General features: G+C 36.9%; 1 protein-coding gene across 1 annotated transcript in view; it reads left to right on the forward strand.

Moving 5' to 3' along the window:
• Positions 1 to 14107, forward strand: part of LOC121377852 — a 30535-nt gene extending 16428 nt beyond the window's left edge. The window contains exons 9-12 of the mRNA XM_041505950.1: positions 3632 to 3726; positions 4485 to 4629; positions 8084 to 8158; positions 13069 to 14107. Coding sequence (XP_041361884.1) covers positions 3632 to 3726; positions 4485 to 4629; positions 8084 to 8158; positions 13069 to 13196 — 443 coding nt within the window. The 3' untranslated portion in view covers positions 13197 to 14107. The remainder of the gene's footprint in view (positions 1 to 3631; positions 3727 to 4484; positions 4630 to 8083; positions 8159 to 13068) is intronic.
• Positions 14108 to 14810: the final 703 nt, after the last annotated feature.

The raw sequence follows: 14810 nt of genomic DNA on the forward strand, positions 1-14810 counted from the left end.
CTCGTCAATATACTGGCGCTAACTATTCTGGAAAGCAATGATGGTGAGTATAAAGATATTCACATACCTACCCTTCTTTGACGGTCTCTCTCGTCAATATACTGTCGCTAACTGCTCTGGAAAGCAATGATGGTGAGTATAAAGATATTCACATACCTGCCTTTCTTTGACACCCCGTGCTGGGTCTGTCTCGTCAATATACTGATGCTAACTGCTCTGCAAAGCAGTGTTGGTGAGTATAAAGATATTCACATACCTACCTTTCTTTGACACCCCGTGCTGGGTCTGTCTCGTCAATATACTGATGCTAACTGCTCTGGAAAGCAATGATGGTGAGTATAAAGATATTCACATACCTACCTTTCTTTGACACCCCGTGCTGGGTCTGTCTCGTCAATATACTGGCGCTAACTGCTCTGGAAAGAAATGATGGTGAGTATAAAGATATTTACATACCTACCTTTCTTTGACACCCCGTGCTGGGTCTATCTCGTCAATATACTGGCGCTAACTGCTCTGGAAAGCAATGACGGTGAGTATAAAGATATTCACATACCTACCTTTCTTTGACACCCCGTGCTGGGTCTGTCTCGTCAATATACTGGCGCTAACTGTTCTGGAAAGCAATGATGGTGAGTATAAAGATATTCACATACCTACCTTTCTTTGACACCCCGTGCTGGGTCTGTCTCGTCAATATACTGGCGCTAACTGTTCTGGAAAGCAATGATGGTGAGTATAAAGATATTCACATACCTACCTTTCTTTGACGGTCTCTCTCGTCAATATACTGGCGCTAACTGCTCTGGAAAGCAATGATGGTGAGTATAAAGATATTCACATACCTACCTTTCTTTGACACCCCGTGCTGGGTCTGTCTTGTCAATATACTGGTGCTAATTGCTCTAGAAAGCAATGATGGTGAGTATAAAGATATTCACATACCTACCTTTCTTTGACACCCCGTGCTGGGTCTGTCTCGTCAATATACTGGCGCTAACTGTTCTGGAAAGCAATGATGGTGAGTATAAAGATATTCACATACCTACCTTTCTTTGACGGTCTGTCTCGTCAATATACTGGCGCTAACTGCTCTGGAAAGCAATGATGGTGAGTATAAAGATATTCACATACCTACCTTTCTTTGACACCCCGTGCTGGGTCTCTCTCGTCAATATACTGGCGCTAATTGCTCTGGAAAGCAATGATGGTGAGTATAAAGATATTCACATACCTACCTTTCTTTGACACCCCGTGCTGGGTCTGTCTTGTCAATATACTGGTGCTATTTGCTCTAGAAAGCAATGTTGGTGAGTATAAAGATATTCACATACCTACCTCTCGTCAATATACTGGCGCTAATTGCTCTGGAAAGCAATGGTGGAGAGTAAACATATATTTATGAGTATATACCTAAAAATAGATTCTTATACATACCTGTCTTCGACACCAGAACGTCGATGTGTATTTTTGTGTTTGGGTGTCATTAAACATCCATTCATTCCTCCATTCATTCATTCAATCAATCGTTCATTCGTTCATTCGTTTGTGAATAAAAGAAGACAAAGTACTGTCCCGAGTTCTCCAACACTGTAGCATATTTTCTACTAATAAATATATTTTTAACGACTGAAGTTAAAGAGCACACTAGAGCACATTGATTTATTAATCATCGGCTATTGAATGTCACACATGTGGTAATTTTGACACATTCATAGAGAGGAAACCCGCTACATGTCTCTATTAGTAGCAAGTAATTTTTATATGCACCATCCCACAAACAGAATAACACATACCACGGCCTTTGATATACCAGTCGTGGTGCACTGGTTAGAATGAGAAATAGCCCAATGGGCCCACCGACGAGGATCGATCCCAGACCGACCGCGCATCAAGCGAGCACTTTACCACTGGGCTACGTCCCGCCCCATTTTAACGACTGAAATTAAATCCTAAAAATGTCTTCTTGTTAAGAATATCAGTGTCTTTGTACTCATGACGGGTGCCACCGTTAAGACAGGATATGTTCACCTTTTTTGATCACCTGATATCATCACTATTTTGACACTGATTCATGAGTGCATGTCACCACGGCTATGCTTATTCTAATGAGCTCTGTCCGGTGCTTGTTTTGATTTGGTAAACTAGTCTGGGAGTGGCAGTCCACTTTGTGGCGGAGCAAGAGAGATGTAAAAGAAGTCCATTTGGAGTGGCAGTCCACATTGTGGCGGAGCAAGAGAGATGTAAAAGAAGTCCATTTGGAGTGGCAGTCCACTTTGTGGCGGAGCAAGAGAGATGTAAAAGAAGTCCATTTGGAGTGGCAGTCCACTTTGTGGCGGAGCAAGAGAGATGTAAAAGAAGTCCATTTGGAGTGGCAGTCCACATTGTGACGGACCAAGATAGATGTAAACGAATTCCATTTGGAGTGTCAGTCCTCCTATAGACGAGGCACTAGACAGAAATTCATGGAATCAAACACTATTTTGCCAAATGCCCATTCGACTCTGTGTTGTGCAGAAATACGGCACTGGTCATGTATTATGGTTTTATCGTTAAGATTTGGATATTTTCGCTTTCAATTTCATTGACATTATTTATTTATTGGTTTTTTTATGTATTTACTTCTTGAATGTCTGTATTCTTGAATTTAGTTGCAGTCGCCCATATTGTTATAATATATTGAAAACAGGTGAGAACCTCGTAAGTTGAATAACCTGTGCGCAATTGTTCTCTATATATACCATATACAGCAAACAGTGGTTCTGTCAATTATGGTTGTCAATTTGTTACCTAACTGTCATTTTAAATCATGCTTGTCATTATTTTGTTCAATGTTATAGGAAGTTGATGCGTTGATTGCTGTGTTAATATGTTTGTTATCTAGATGTTATTTTAAAAAGTGTTTTGTCATTATTTTGTTCAGTGATACCGGAAGTTGAGGTGTTGATTTCTGTGTTAATGTGTTTGTTATCTAGATGTTATTTTAAAACGTGTTTTGTTATTATTTTGTTCAGATGGTACCGGAAGTTGAGGTGTTGATTTCTGTGTTAATGTGTTTGTTATCTAAATGCTATTTTAAGTCGTGTTTTGTCATTATTTTGTTCACCTGAGAATAAGAATGATTGATTAACGACACCCCAACATAAAAATACACATCGGCTATTGTTATGTTACAGGACGTTGAGGTGATGCCTGATGTGTTAATATGTTTGTTATCTAAATGTAATTTTAAATCATGTTTTGTGATTATTTTGTTCAATGTTACATGACGTTTACGTGCTAAATGCTGTATTAATGTATGGTCGTTATCCAGATGACATTTTTAATCATGTTTTGTGATTATTGTGTCCAATGTTACAGGGCGTTTACGTGACAAATGCTGTATTAATATATGGTTGTTATCTAGATGACATTTTAAATCATGTTTTGTGATTACTGTGTCCAATGTTACAGGGCGTTTACGTGACAAATGCTGTATTAATATATGGTTGTTATCTAGATGACATTTTAAATCATGTTTTGTGATTACTGTGTCCAATGTTACAGGGCGTTTGCGTGACAAATGCTGTATTAATATATGGTTGTTATCTAGATGACATTTTAAATCATGTTTTGTGATTATTTGTTTCAGTGTTACAGGAAGTTGAGATGATGATTGCTGGGGTACACCTGAAAACGGAGGAAGAAACAGAAGAAGAAAGTAACAAGATGGTTGTTAAGAAACGTGTAAGTTTTATCAAACACTGATTACACGTATATACTATACTATATATATTATACTATGTATTATACTATAATAAATATTGTATAGTTGATTTTGTGTGTGTATGTGTATGTATATATATTTATCTCTCTGTCTGTCTCTGTCTGTCTGTCTCTCTCTGTCTGTCTCTCTCTCTCTCTCTCTCTCTCTCTCTCTCTCTCTCTCTCTCTCTCTCTCTCTCTCTCTCGATATATGTCACAACAATGGCGACTCCAATTTGCAATCTATTACTAAAGTAAACGTTTGTGGAAAACAACTGAACAAAATGCACATAAAAGATCTCATGCTTGTAATGGACAAATTTTGTTTTTCTTCAAGATTACAAGTAAAAACATGAGTTAATGTTTGACATCCAATAGCACATGATTAATACATCAATAAAATCTGGCGGTGTAGTTAAGACATTTACGACACCACTAGAGTAGATTGAGTTTGGTATTTGGTAATTTTGACATATAGGAAACCCTGTACATATTTCCATTAGTAGCAAGCAATATTCCACATGCACCACACAAGAGACAGGATAGCGCATATCACGGCCGTTGATACACCAGTCGTGGTGCACTGGCTGGAAAGAGAAATAGCCCAAAGTGTCAACATACTAGGATCCGTCCTAAGCCGACCACTCTTCTGGCCAGTGTTTTACCACAGAGCTATCTCCCGCCTCTAATGTTGTCCTTAAACAAAACAAACTTTAACTTTTCCTTACCTCTGATTTCAGCATCACCGTAACAGCTGGTCAAAGACCGACCACAGAGACCACCTGAACGCCAAGGACTCCCCGAGGAAACTCAGAGAGATGCTGAGACGACAAGGAGACAGCGTGTCAACTCACATGGACTACAGCTGGAATAGACAGCCCAGTGGTAGTGTTCTTGTGTATCATATTGTATCAGACATGTTCTTGTGTATCATATTGTATCAGACAGCCCAGTGGTGCTGTCCCTGTGCATTATATTGTGTCAGACAGCCCAGTGGTAGTGTTCTTGTGTATCATATTGTATCAGACATGTTCCTGTGTATCATATTGCATCAGACAACCCGGTGGTAGTGTTCCTGTGTATTATATTGTATTAGGCAGCCCAGTGGTAGAGTCCCTGTGTATTATATTGTATCAGACAGCCTGGTGGTCATATTATTGTGTATTATATTGTATCAGACAGCCCAGTGGTAGTGACCTTGTGTATTATATTGTATCAGCCAGCCCAGTGGTAGTGTCTGTGTGTATTATATTGTATCAGACAGCCCGGTGGTAGTATTCTTGTGTATCATATTGTATCCGATAGCCCCGTGGTAGTGTCCTTGTGTATTATATTGTATCAGACAACCCAGTGGTAGTGTCCTTGTGTATTATATTGTATCAGATAGCCCCGTGGTGATGTCCTTGTGTATTATATTGTATCAGACAGCCCGGTGGTGGTGTCCTTGTGTATTATATTGTATCAGACAGCCCGGTGGTGGTGTCCTTGTGTATGATATTGTATCAGACAGCCCAGTGGTGGTGTCCTTGTGTATGATATTGTATCAGACAGCCCAGTGGTGGTGTCCTTGTGTATTATATTGTATCAGACAGCCCCGTGGTGGTGTCCTTGTGTATGATATTGTATCAGACAGCCCGGTGGTGGTGTCCTTGTGTATGATATTGTATCAGACAGCCCGGTGGTGGTGTCCTTGTGTATGATATTGTATCAGACAGCCCGGTGGTGGTCTCCTTGTGTATTATATTGTATCAGACAGCCCCGTGGTGGTGTCCTTGTGTATTATATTGTATCAGACAGCCCCGTGGTAGTGTCCTTGTGTATTATATTGTATCAGACAGCCCCGTGGTAGTGTCCTTGTGTATTATATTGTATCAGACAGCCCGGTGGTAGTGTCCTTGTGTATGATATTGTATCAGACAGCCCGGTGGTGGTCTCCTTGTGTATTATATTGTATCAGACAGCCCCGTGGTGGTGTCCTTGTGTATTATATTGTATCAGACAGCCCCGTGGTAGTGTCCTTGTGTATTATATTGTATCAGACAGCCCCGTGGTAGTGTCCTTGTGTATTATATTGTATCAGACAGCCCGGTGGTAGTGTCCTTGTGTATTATATTGTATCAGACAGCCCGGTGGTAGTGTCCTTGTGTATTATATTGTATCAGACAGCCCGGTGGTAGTATCCTTGTGTATTATATTGTATCAGACAGCCCAGTGGTAGTGTCCTTGTGTATTATATTGTATCAGACAACCCGGTGGTAGTATTCTTGTGTACTATATTGTATCAGACAACCCGGTGGTAGTATTCGTGTGTATCATATTGTATCAGACAGCACAGTGGTAGTGTCCGTGTGTATTCTCTTGTATCAGACAGCCCAGTGTGTCATAACATACAGATGGACGCGAACACAAACCTCAACATATTTACATCAATTCCATCATTTAAACTGCAGGAGCAATATCACTTATCCTTTTCTTACAAAATCCATTATGATTTTGTCATCGATCATTACATTGGTAGAAACAAACTGATATATTATCGATTGCAATCGATCACTGAAACATCACCACACAATCGGTTGGAATTCTTTGAACATAAGAAGGATTTTAATTACTTGGACACTGGTCAGGAAAGACGACAAAACACTATTTTTACATTTCATACGTATTCAATATTTGTTTGTTTTCTTTACGTACACATAGAAACAAACCCAAACGCCAGCATATTTACATCACTTCCATAATTCAAACTACAGTTCACATTTTTACCTGTGACAATCAATTGTGGAGTTTTGTAATTGATGTTAGTATTACCTGTGACAATCAATTGTGGAGTTTTGTAATTGATGTTAGCATTTTTACCTGTGACAATCAATTGTGGAGGTTTGTAATTCATGTTAACATTTCCTGTGACAATCGATTGTGGAGGTTTGTAATTGATGTTAACATTTCCTGTGACAATCAATTGTGGTGTTTTGTAATTGATGTTAACATTTTTACCTGTGACAATCAATTGTGGAGTTTTGTAATTGATGTTAGTATTTCCTGTGACAATCAATTGTGGAGTTTTGTAATTGATGTTAACATTTTTACCTGTGACAATCAATTGTGGAGTTTTGTAATTGATGTTAACATTTTTACCTGTGACAATCAATTGTGGAGTTTTGTAATTGATGTTAGTATTACCTGTGACAATCAATTGTGGAGTTTTGTAATTGATGTTAGCATTTCCTATGACAATCAATTGTGGAGTTTTGTAATTGATGTTAACATTTTTACCTGTGACATCAATTGTGGAGTTTTGTAATTGATGTTAGCATTTCCTATGACAATCAATTGTGGAGTTTTGTAATTGATGTTAACATTTTTACCTGTGACAATCAATTGTGGAGTTTTGTAATTGATGTTAGTATTTCCTGTGACAATCAATTGTGGAGTTTTGAAATTGATGTTAGCATTTCCTATGACAATCAATTGTGGAGTTTTGTAATTGATGTTAATATTTTTACCTGTGACAATCAATTGTGGAGTTTTGTAATTGATGTTAGCATTTCCTGTGACAATCAATTGTGGAGTTTTGTAATTGATGTTAGCATTTCCTATGACAATCAATTGTGGAGTTTTGTAATTGGTATTAGCATTTCCTGTGACAATCAATTGTGGAGTTTTGTAATTGATATTAGCATTTCCTGTAATTGATATTAAAATTTCCTGTGACAATCAATTGTGGAGTTTTGTAATTGATGTTAGCATTTCCTGTGACAATCAATTGTGGAGTTTTGTAATTGGTGTTAACATTTCCTGTGACAATCAATTGTGGAGTTTTGTAATTGATGTTAACATTTCCTGTGACAATCAATTGTGGAGTTTTGTAATTGATGTTAACATTTCCTGTGACAATCAATTGTGGAGTTTTGTAATTGATGTTAACATTTCCTGTGGAAGACTATGATATGGATATTTCTAATTGATCTAGGTTATGCAGGTAACATGATGACAGTGGAAGACTATAATATAGATATTTCTAATTGATCTAGGTTATGCAGGTAACATGATGACAGTGGAAGACTATAATGTAGATATTTCTAATTGATCTAGGTTATGCAGGTAACATGATGACTGTGGAAGACTATAATGTAGATATTTCTAATTGATCTAGGTTATGCAGGTAACATGATGACTGTGGAAGACTATAATGTAGATATTTCTAATTGATCTAGATTATGCAGGTAACATGATGACTGTGGAAGACTATAATGTAGATATTTCTAATTGATCTAGGTTATGCAGGTAACATGATGACTGTGGAAGACTATAATATAGATATTTCTAATTGATCTAGGTTATGCAGGTAACATGATGACAGTGGACGACCTGCACGAAATGGCCGATCAGGAACAGTACGGTTCGCATCCTGGTAAATAAAGTTTGTTTTGTTTAACGACACCACTAGAGCATGTTCATGTCAAATATTTGATAATTCTGGTTCATGGTCTTCAGAGGAAAACATACATTTTTGCAGTAAATATAAGAATAAGTTGATAATGAACATAAGAATAAAAATTCAAAAGTTAAATTAAAATGCAGTGTAAAGATCTGTTCATAACATTTAATATCACAGGTAATTATATTAGGATTTCGAATAGAATTCACATTATGGCATTAGCCTAATTAATGCAGTTTTTGTGTTCGCATATAGTGCCAGAGGGTGTACACGGATCTATGGATCTATGTGGGTGTTTCGTAACAATATAAAACATACATTTGTCGAATCACGGATCTACGTGGTGTTTCGTAACGATATAAAACATACAGTTATTGAATTATGGATATGCTATGGTGTTTCTTACTGATATAAAACATACATTTATCGAAACACGGATCTGCTATGGTGTTTCTTACTGATATAAAACATACATTTATCGAAACACGGATCTGCGAGGGTGTTTCTTAACGATATAAAACATACATCTATTGAATCACAGATCGGCGAGGGTGTTTCTTAAGGATATAAAACATACATTTATGGAATCACGGATCGGCAAGGGTGTTTCTTAACGATATAAAACACTTTTATCGAATCAAGAATCTGCGAGGGTGTTTCTTAAGGATATAAAACATACATTTATGGAATCACGGATCGGCAAGGGTGTTTCTTAACGATATAAAACACTTTTATCGAATCACGAATCTGCGAGGGCGTTTCTTAAGGATATAAAACATACATTTATGGAATCACGGATCGGCAAGGGTGTTTCTTAACCAGGGCCGTAGCTATGATTTTTTGTTTGGGAGGGGGGGGGGGGGGCAACTGAGTAGTTAATAGTCTAAAACTCCTTAAACAGTTAAGAAAAGAATTTTCTTTAAGTTTCTATAATGCTTTCCGGATTTTTTCGGGGTGAGGGGGGGGGGGGGGGCAACTGTTTCTTAACGATATAAAACATGCATTTACCGAATCATGGATCTGTGTGTGTTTTTTTCTGGTCTCTTATAACTCGGAATAGAGTGGTTCATTACAATTTTATTAGTTATGTCTGTATACTCATTGGATTCTATTGTAATGAGTTGATACTACATAGGGGATAACTGGTTACTGGCGTAAGATATCGGCTTTATCTAGCGAAGGTTAGAATGGCGAATGCAGCGAGGCTCTGCCGAGCTGCATTCGCCATTCGACCTAAGCAGGATAAAGCCGATATCTTAAGACAGTAACCAGTTATTTTTTTATCCTGCAATCCTACAGGAATAGTCGGAAAATCATTATTTATTCCATTTTTGTGTTCGCAAATCGAGTATCGTCAACTTAGCAAGACTTTTGCCGTATGACGTTGTGACGGAACATGCTCTTAATGTTGTTTTCGCCTGTGGCGATATTAATTGTTTTAGAGGGCCGTGTGCAGTTCCAGTATGCACTTAAGCACTTTGTTACGTAATACCTCCGCGCGACCGTGGTCGAGCTGTGCCTAATACACACCCAGCCCAGGTGCGGAGGCCATGTGGCCAGTAGTTACGTAATACCTCCGCTAGTTCGGTACGATCGGGGTATATTTGGCGAACTAGGCGACAGTAAGTCTAGGCTTCTAAGAAAGATATGCCGTCTTGGTCGCTGTGGAAAATTCACATGATACGTGAGGTGCCGCGATTTAACCCCAGGCGATATTCGGATATTTTTGATAAATAGCTAGGGTTTTAGAGATATCGGGGAGAAACATAGGAAGGCTGCAGGGGAAACGGACGTCGTCCACTGAACGAAATATATAAGTTCAGTCCGGACGTGGTAAATATATTTTTCTGCTCTGTGTATAACCTTGATGTGATTGATGTGACTTTAAATATTTTAATACTGTATTATACCAATATTATTTAGACGGTGCTGCCGGTAATCTGAAGCAGTAAACTGTAGGATCACTGTTCTAATATATATAAGGCTTAACCAGTCATCCTAGAGGACCTAGGTAAACTGTAGGTTATTGTCTTTATTGTGATAGGTACCAGTATTAATTCTCTGTTACAAGGTTACTGAATGAGTAGTTAAGGGTTAATTAAAAATTAACCAGTTAGGAATAGAGTTGTAATTCCTTTATTAATTAAGTTCCCCTGGCAGCGTTTCTCAATTATCACACGTTACTGAATGAGTAGTAAGGGTTAATTAAAAATTAACCAGTTAGGAATAGAGTTGTAATTCCTTTATTAATTAAGTTCCCCTGGAAGCGTTTCTCAATTATCACACGTGTGGGTGTTGTGTCACGGTGAAGTGATTAGCATATTGTGTAAACTAGACACCTATAGATTAACTAATTAAGTGATCAGTTCTGGGTTGTTATTATTTGTTGTTGTTTATTAACTACTGCGGCAGTACATTTGTCAGCGTAGGTTAATACAGATTCCAAAGTGTATTGTGTTTTTGTTGTGTTTTCTAGTGAACTAAACGTGCTATAATAATATATACTTTATATAAGATCTTATCTCTGATCATACCTAGACGAGCCACGCGGGTTGAACTGCCCGTTACAGAGAGATCTAATAGATATACAGTTGGGAGAGATATTTGGATAATCGTGTTTCATTCAGTTACGGGTATTATAGGATCACCGTGACAGACGTCATGAAAGATACATAACGTGATTCTTTGTCAGACACTAGCTACATTTTGTCACATTCAAAAAGTGTTTCTAAACTCCAGTTCATAAACAAATATACAAGTTTTGTATTGTTATCGCAAATCTAAAATTGATTTCCATTTACTGTACTAAAAGAAATGATTTAAAGAGTATGTTTATTGAAAATCTAATCTGAAATACTTACTCGAGTCGGGCTTATGTCACGTGACCTATATTTTTTACCACTGACCAAAAATATAGAGATTTATCTAGTCATCAATTCTTGACAATGAATACAGTGATTATGGAATAAAATAAACTATATATATATGTTTGCCCTTAAAATAAATGCGCGACGAGTGTGATATGATTGCAAACTTCACGTGGTGAGATATACACCATACATTAGAAGATGTTTGCTCACTGAGCCCTGACCCAATTAAATTCAATGGTTAAGTAACGTTTTAACGCTGGCTTTTTCATTGTCAACACCATTTTTATTTTAATAAAACGGTGATCGCGAGCCAGTTCGCTCAGAATGTGGAACTTTAACCATTTTTCTACCCAAAAATAGTTTTGTTATATTTTTCTGATTTATTTTTCCACCGTCATTTTTCATACTTTTAAATCGTTTAAATTTCATTCCTAATGGAAAAGCTTGAGGATTCCCTGCTAAATTCGGAGACTCGAAGGGATTCCCCGTGTCAAGCATTTTCACAGGAGGCGGTTTCATCCCAGTTCGCTAGCCAATTAATGCCTGAGATACTTGCCGAGCTATCAGTGTAAATATAGTTTTGATTGGTGCAGATTATAATCCGTCATTTTTTAATTGAAAAAAGTTAAGTTTACGAACGTTCTTACTCTCAGCGCATACGCACTCCATATGTCTGCTGTTGCGAACTAGTGAAAACGTCAAAGTTTGTAAACAATTGTATCAATTTCTCGATTTTATGGGCTCTTATGACTTTGGGATTGATTGTAGATTATGCTAAATGTGTACTATTTATAATTTTTGTCTTATAAACGACACGAAGGTGTTTTTTGTGTGTCTTTTGTCCGGTAAACATCTGACATGCGTGGGCTGTACCATTGCTGTTGATGCCAGGTGTGGATGAGTTGTGTGTTCTGTGCATTTCGTGGGCCTATACCACAAACAGCTAGCAGTCTGAGTAGGGGTTTTTTCCTTTATTATTTTAGTTTGGATCGACGTTTTGGAAATAAAAAAAAAAAAAAAAATTCTATGAATTTAAATAAAATTATTTCAAAAATTAAAAAAATAGCGAAAGATTTTTTATTTTTTTTAGACAATTTTCGATTTTCATAACCATAGCAACCACAAACTTCAATTAAAATTACTATGTTGTAGACATATCTTACAATTTAAGGTGGTTGTGTTTTGAAGATTTTGACGAAAACGCGATATCTGACATTTTGTGTGAAATTCATGAAACTCAACCATCCTAAGTTGACAAATTTTAATACGTTGTATGAATTCTTTATTTATTGCAAAGGAGTAAAGATATACTATTATACTTTAAATTTCGTTAAAAACAAATCCGGGTTTTTTTTCTTCATTATTTTAGTTTGAGTCGACATATAGTCAAAAAAGGAAACAAGTTTTGGAAATTTAAAAAAATAACTATTGTTTCTTTTAATTTAAATTAAATTATTTCAAAAAATGTTTAGAATTAAAGTTATTGCTGAAAACGTAGGTGCCGATTGCCGTGACGCAAACGATAGTGAAGTGTGTGCTATTAGGTGAACTATAATTATTTCAGTTTGCATGTCAGTCTGAAAGAAAGAACAAACTAATTGTAAACTGAAATAATCAAAATAAAACATTATGTACAGATTAAAATGTCTCTGTTACACAAAAAATTAACTCCGAGTGTCAACGTGCAGCAGTATTGTCCTGTAGTGCACAGGTAAATTTTGTATGATTACACCCCTTCTCTGTAATGGTCTAGTCCGTCTCGGTAACAGACAGTCAGATAACTAGTCTATATTTAGACGGATGCGCGTCATAAATGATTTTTAATGTAAAAATAGACCGCCACGCCAGCAAACTTCTAATGTTGACAAAAAGCATTTTTTCCTACTGTGTAAAATGTGTTCATCTCAGACATATCTCTTCATGACTTGCATTAATCTCTTTGGTTTTTAAAGACGAAAATAAGCACAAAGGCAAAAAAAAACATATCATGTCATATTTTATTATTTATTATAGATGTTTTGGGGAGAAGGAATTCTAAACAGAGGGACTGGGCCAAGGTGAAGGTTACACTAAAGGAAATGTCTGCAAAGCAAACAGAAGAGACAGAAGCTGCCCAGAAGACAATGTACACTAGATACTGAAACGCAAGGAACTGAAAACACTGTACAATAGATACTGAAATACAAAGAACTGAAGACACTGTACAATAGATACAGAAACATAAAAAACTGAAGACACTGTAAAATAGATACTGAAACGCAAGGAACTGAAAACACTGTACTGAAAAAAAGAAAGAATTGAAGACACTGTACACTATGTACTGAAATACAAAGGACTGAACACAATGCATACTAGATACTGAAAAACAAATAACTGAATTCACTGTACACTAGATACTAAACCACAAAGGACTGAAGACACTGTATACTAGATACTGAAATACAAGGGACTGAAGACACTGTACACTAGATACCGAAATACAAGGGACTGAAGACACTGTACACTAGATACTGAAACACAATGGACTGAAGACACTGTATAATAGATACTGAAACACAATGGACCGAAGACACTGTACAATAGATACTGAAACACAAGGGAATTAAGACAGTACACTAGATACTGAAACGCAAGGCACTGAAGACACTGTACACTAGATACTGAAATACAAGGGGTTGACGACACTGTACACTAGATACTGAAACACTAGGAACTTAAGACACTGAACACTAGATACTGAAATACAAGGAATTGAAGACACTGTACACTAGATACCGACCTGGGGCTGGGAGCAGACTCATGCGTTAGCCGCCGGAAATACATTATACACAAAATGTGAAACAAACACAGAAAAACAATGCAATGATTTCTGATTTACCAGAGTATACTAAAACCACAAATCCCAGATAAAAACAAACTAGTGAAAAGACTATTTCAGAAACCGTGTACTTGTGTGTCCGTCTGAAGAAGGAAACATGTTTTATTTATGGGACTATCATGGGTGTGTAGTCATGTTAAAAGGGTTTCGCCAAATAAAATATTTTTTACATTATTACAATTTCTATTTACTTACTTTTTCTTGATTTGAATATGAATATCTCTATAACCAATGCTTTTTTTTTTAGAATCTATTAATGTTTGTTCACAATAATGTCGTACGTATTATATATTACTTCCAGCAGCCAAACGAAATTTGGAATACCGTAAGTCCTCGACTAGAAGCCGGCTTCTATTTTGTTTTGTAGAATCTCAGTATTAATGTTTGTTCACAATAATGTCGTACGTATTATATATTACTTCCAACAGCCAAACGAAATTTGGAATACCGTAAGTCCTCGACTAGAAGCCGGCTTCTATTTTGTTTTGTAGAATCTCAGTATTAATGTTTGTTCACAATAATGTCGTACGTATTATATATTACTTCCAACAGCCACACGGAATTTGGAATACGTAAGTCCTCGACTAGAAGCCGGCTTCTATTTTCAATAATGTACGTATTATATATTACTTCCAACAGCCAAACGAAATTTGGAATACCGTAATTCCTCAACTAGAAGCCGGCTTCTATTTTGTTTTCTCTCAAGACTCTGAGAGGTGGACTCTATTCAGAAAGTTTGTTTTGTTTAACGACACCACTAGAACACGTTGATTTATTAATCACGGCTATTGGACCACTAGAACACGTTAATTTATTAATCACGGCTATTGGACCACTAGAACACGTTAATTTATTAATCACGGCTATTGAACCACTA

Source organism: Gigantopelta aegis, chromosome 7 (assembly GCF_016097555.1).
Source record: "Gigantopelta aegis isolate Gae_Host chromosome 7, Gae_host_genome, whole genome shotgun sequence".
Taxonomy (NCBI): domain Eukaryota; kingdom Metazoa; phylum Mollusca; class Gastropoda; order Neomphalida; family Peltospiridae; genus Gigantopelta; species Gigantopelta aegis.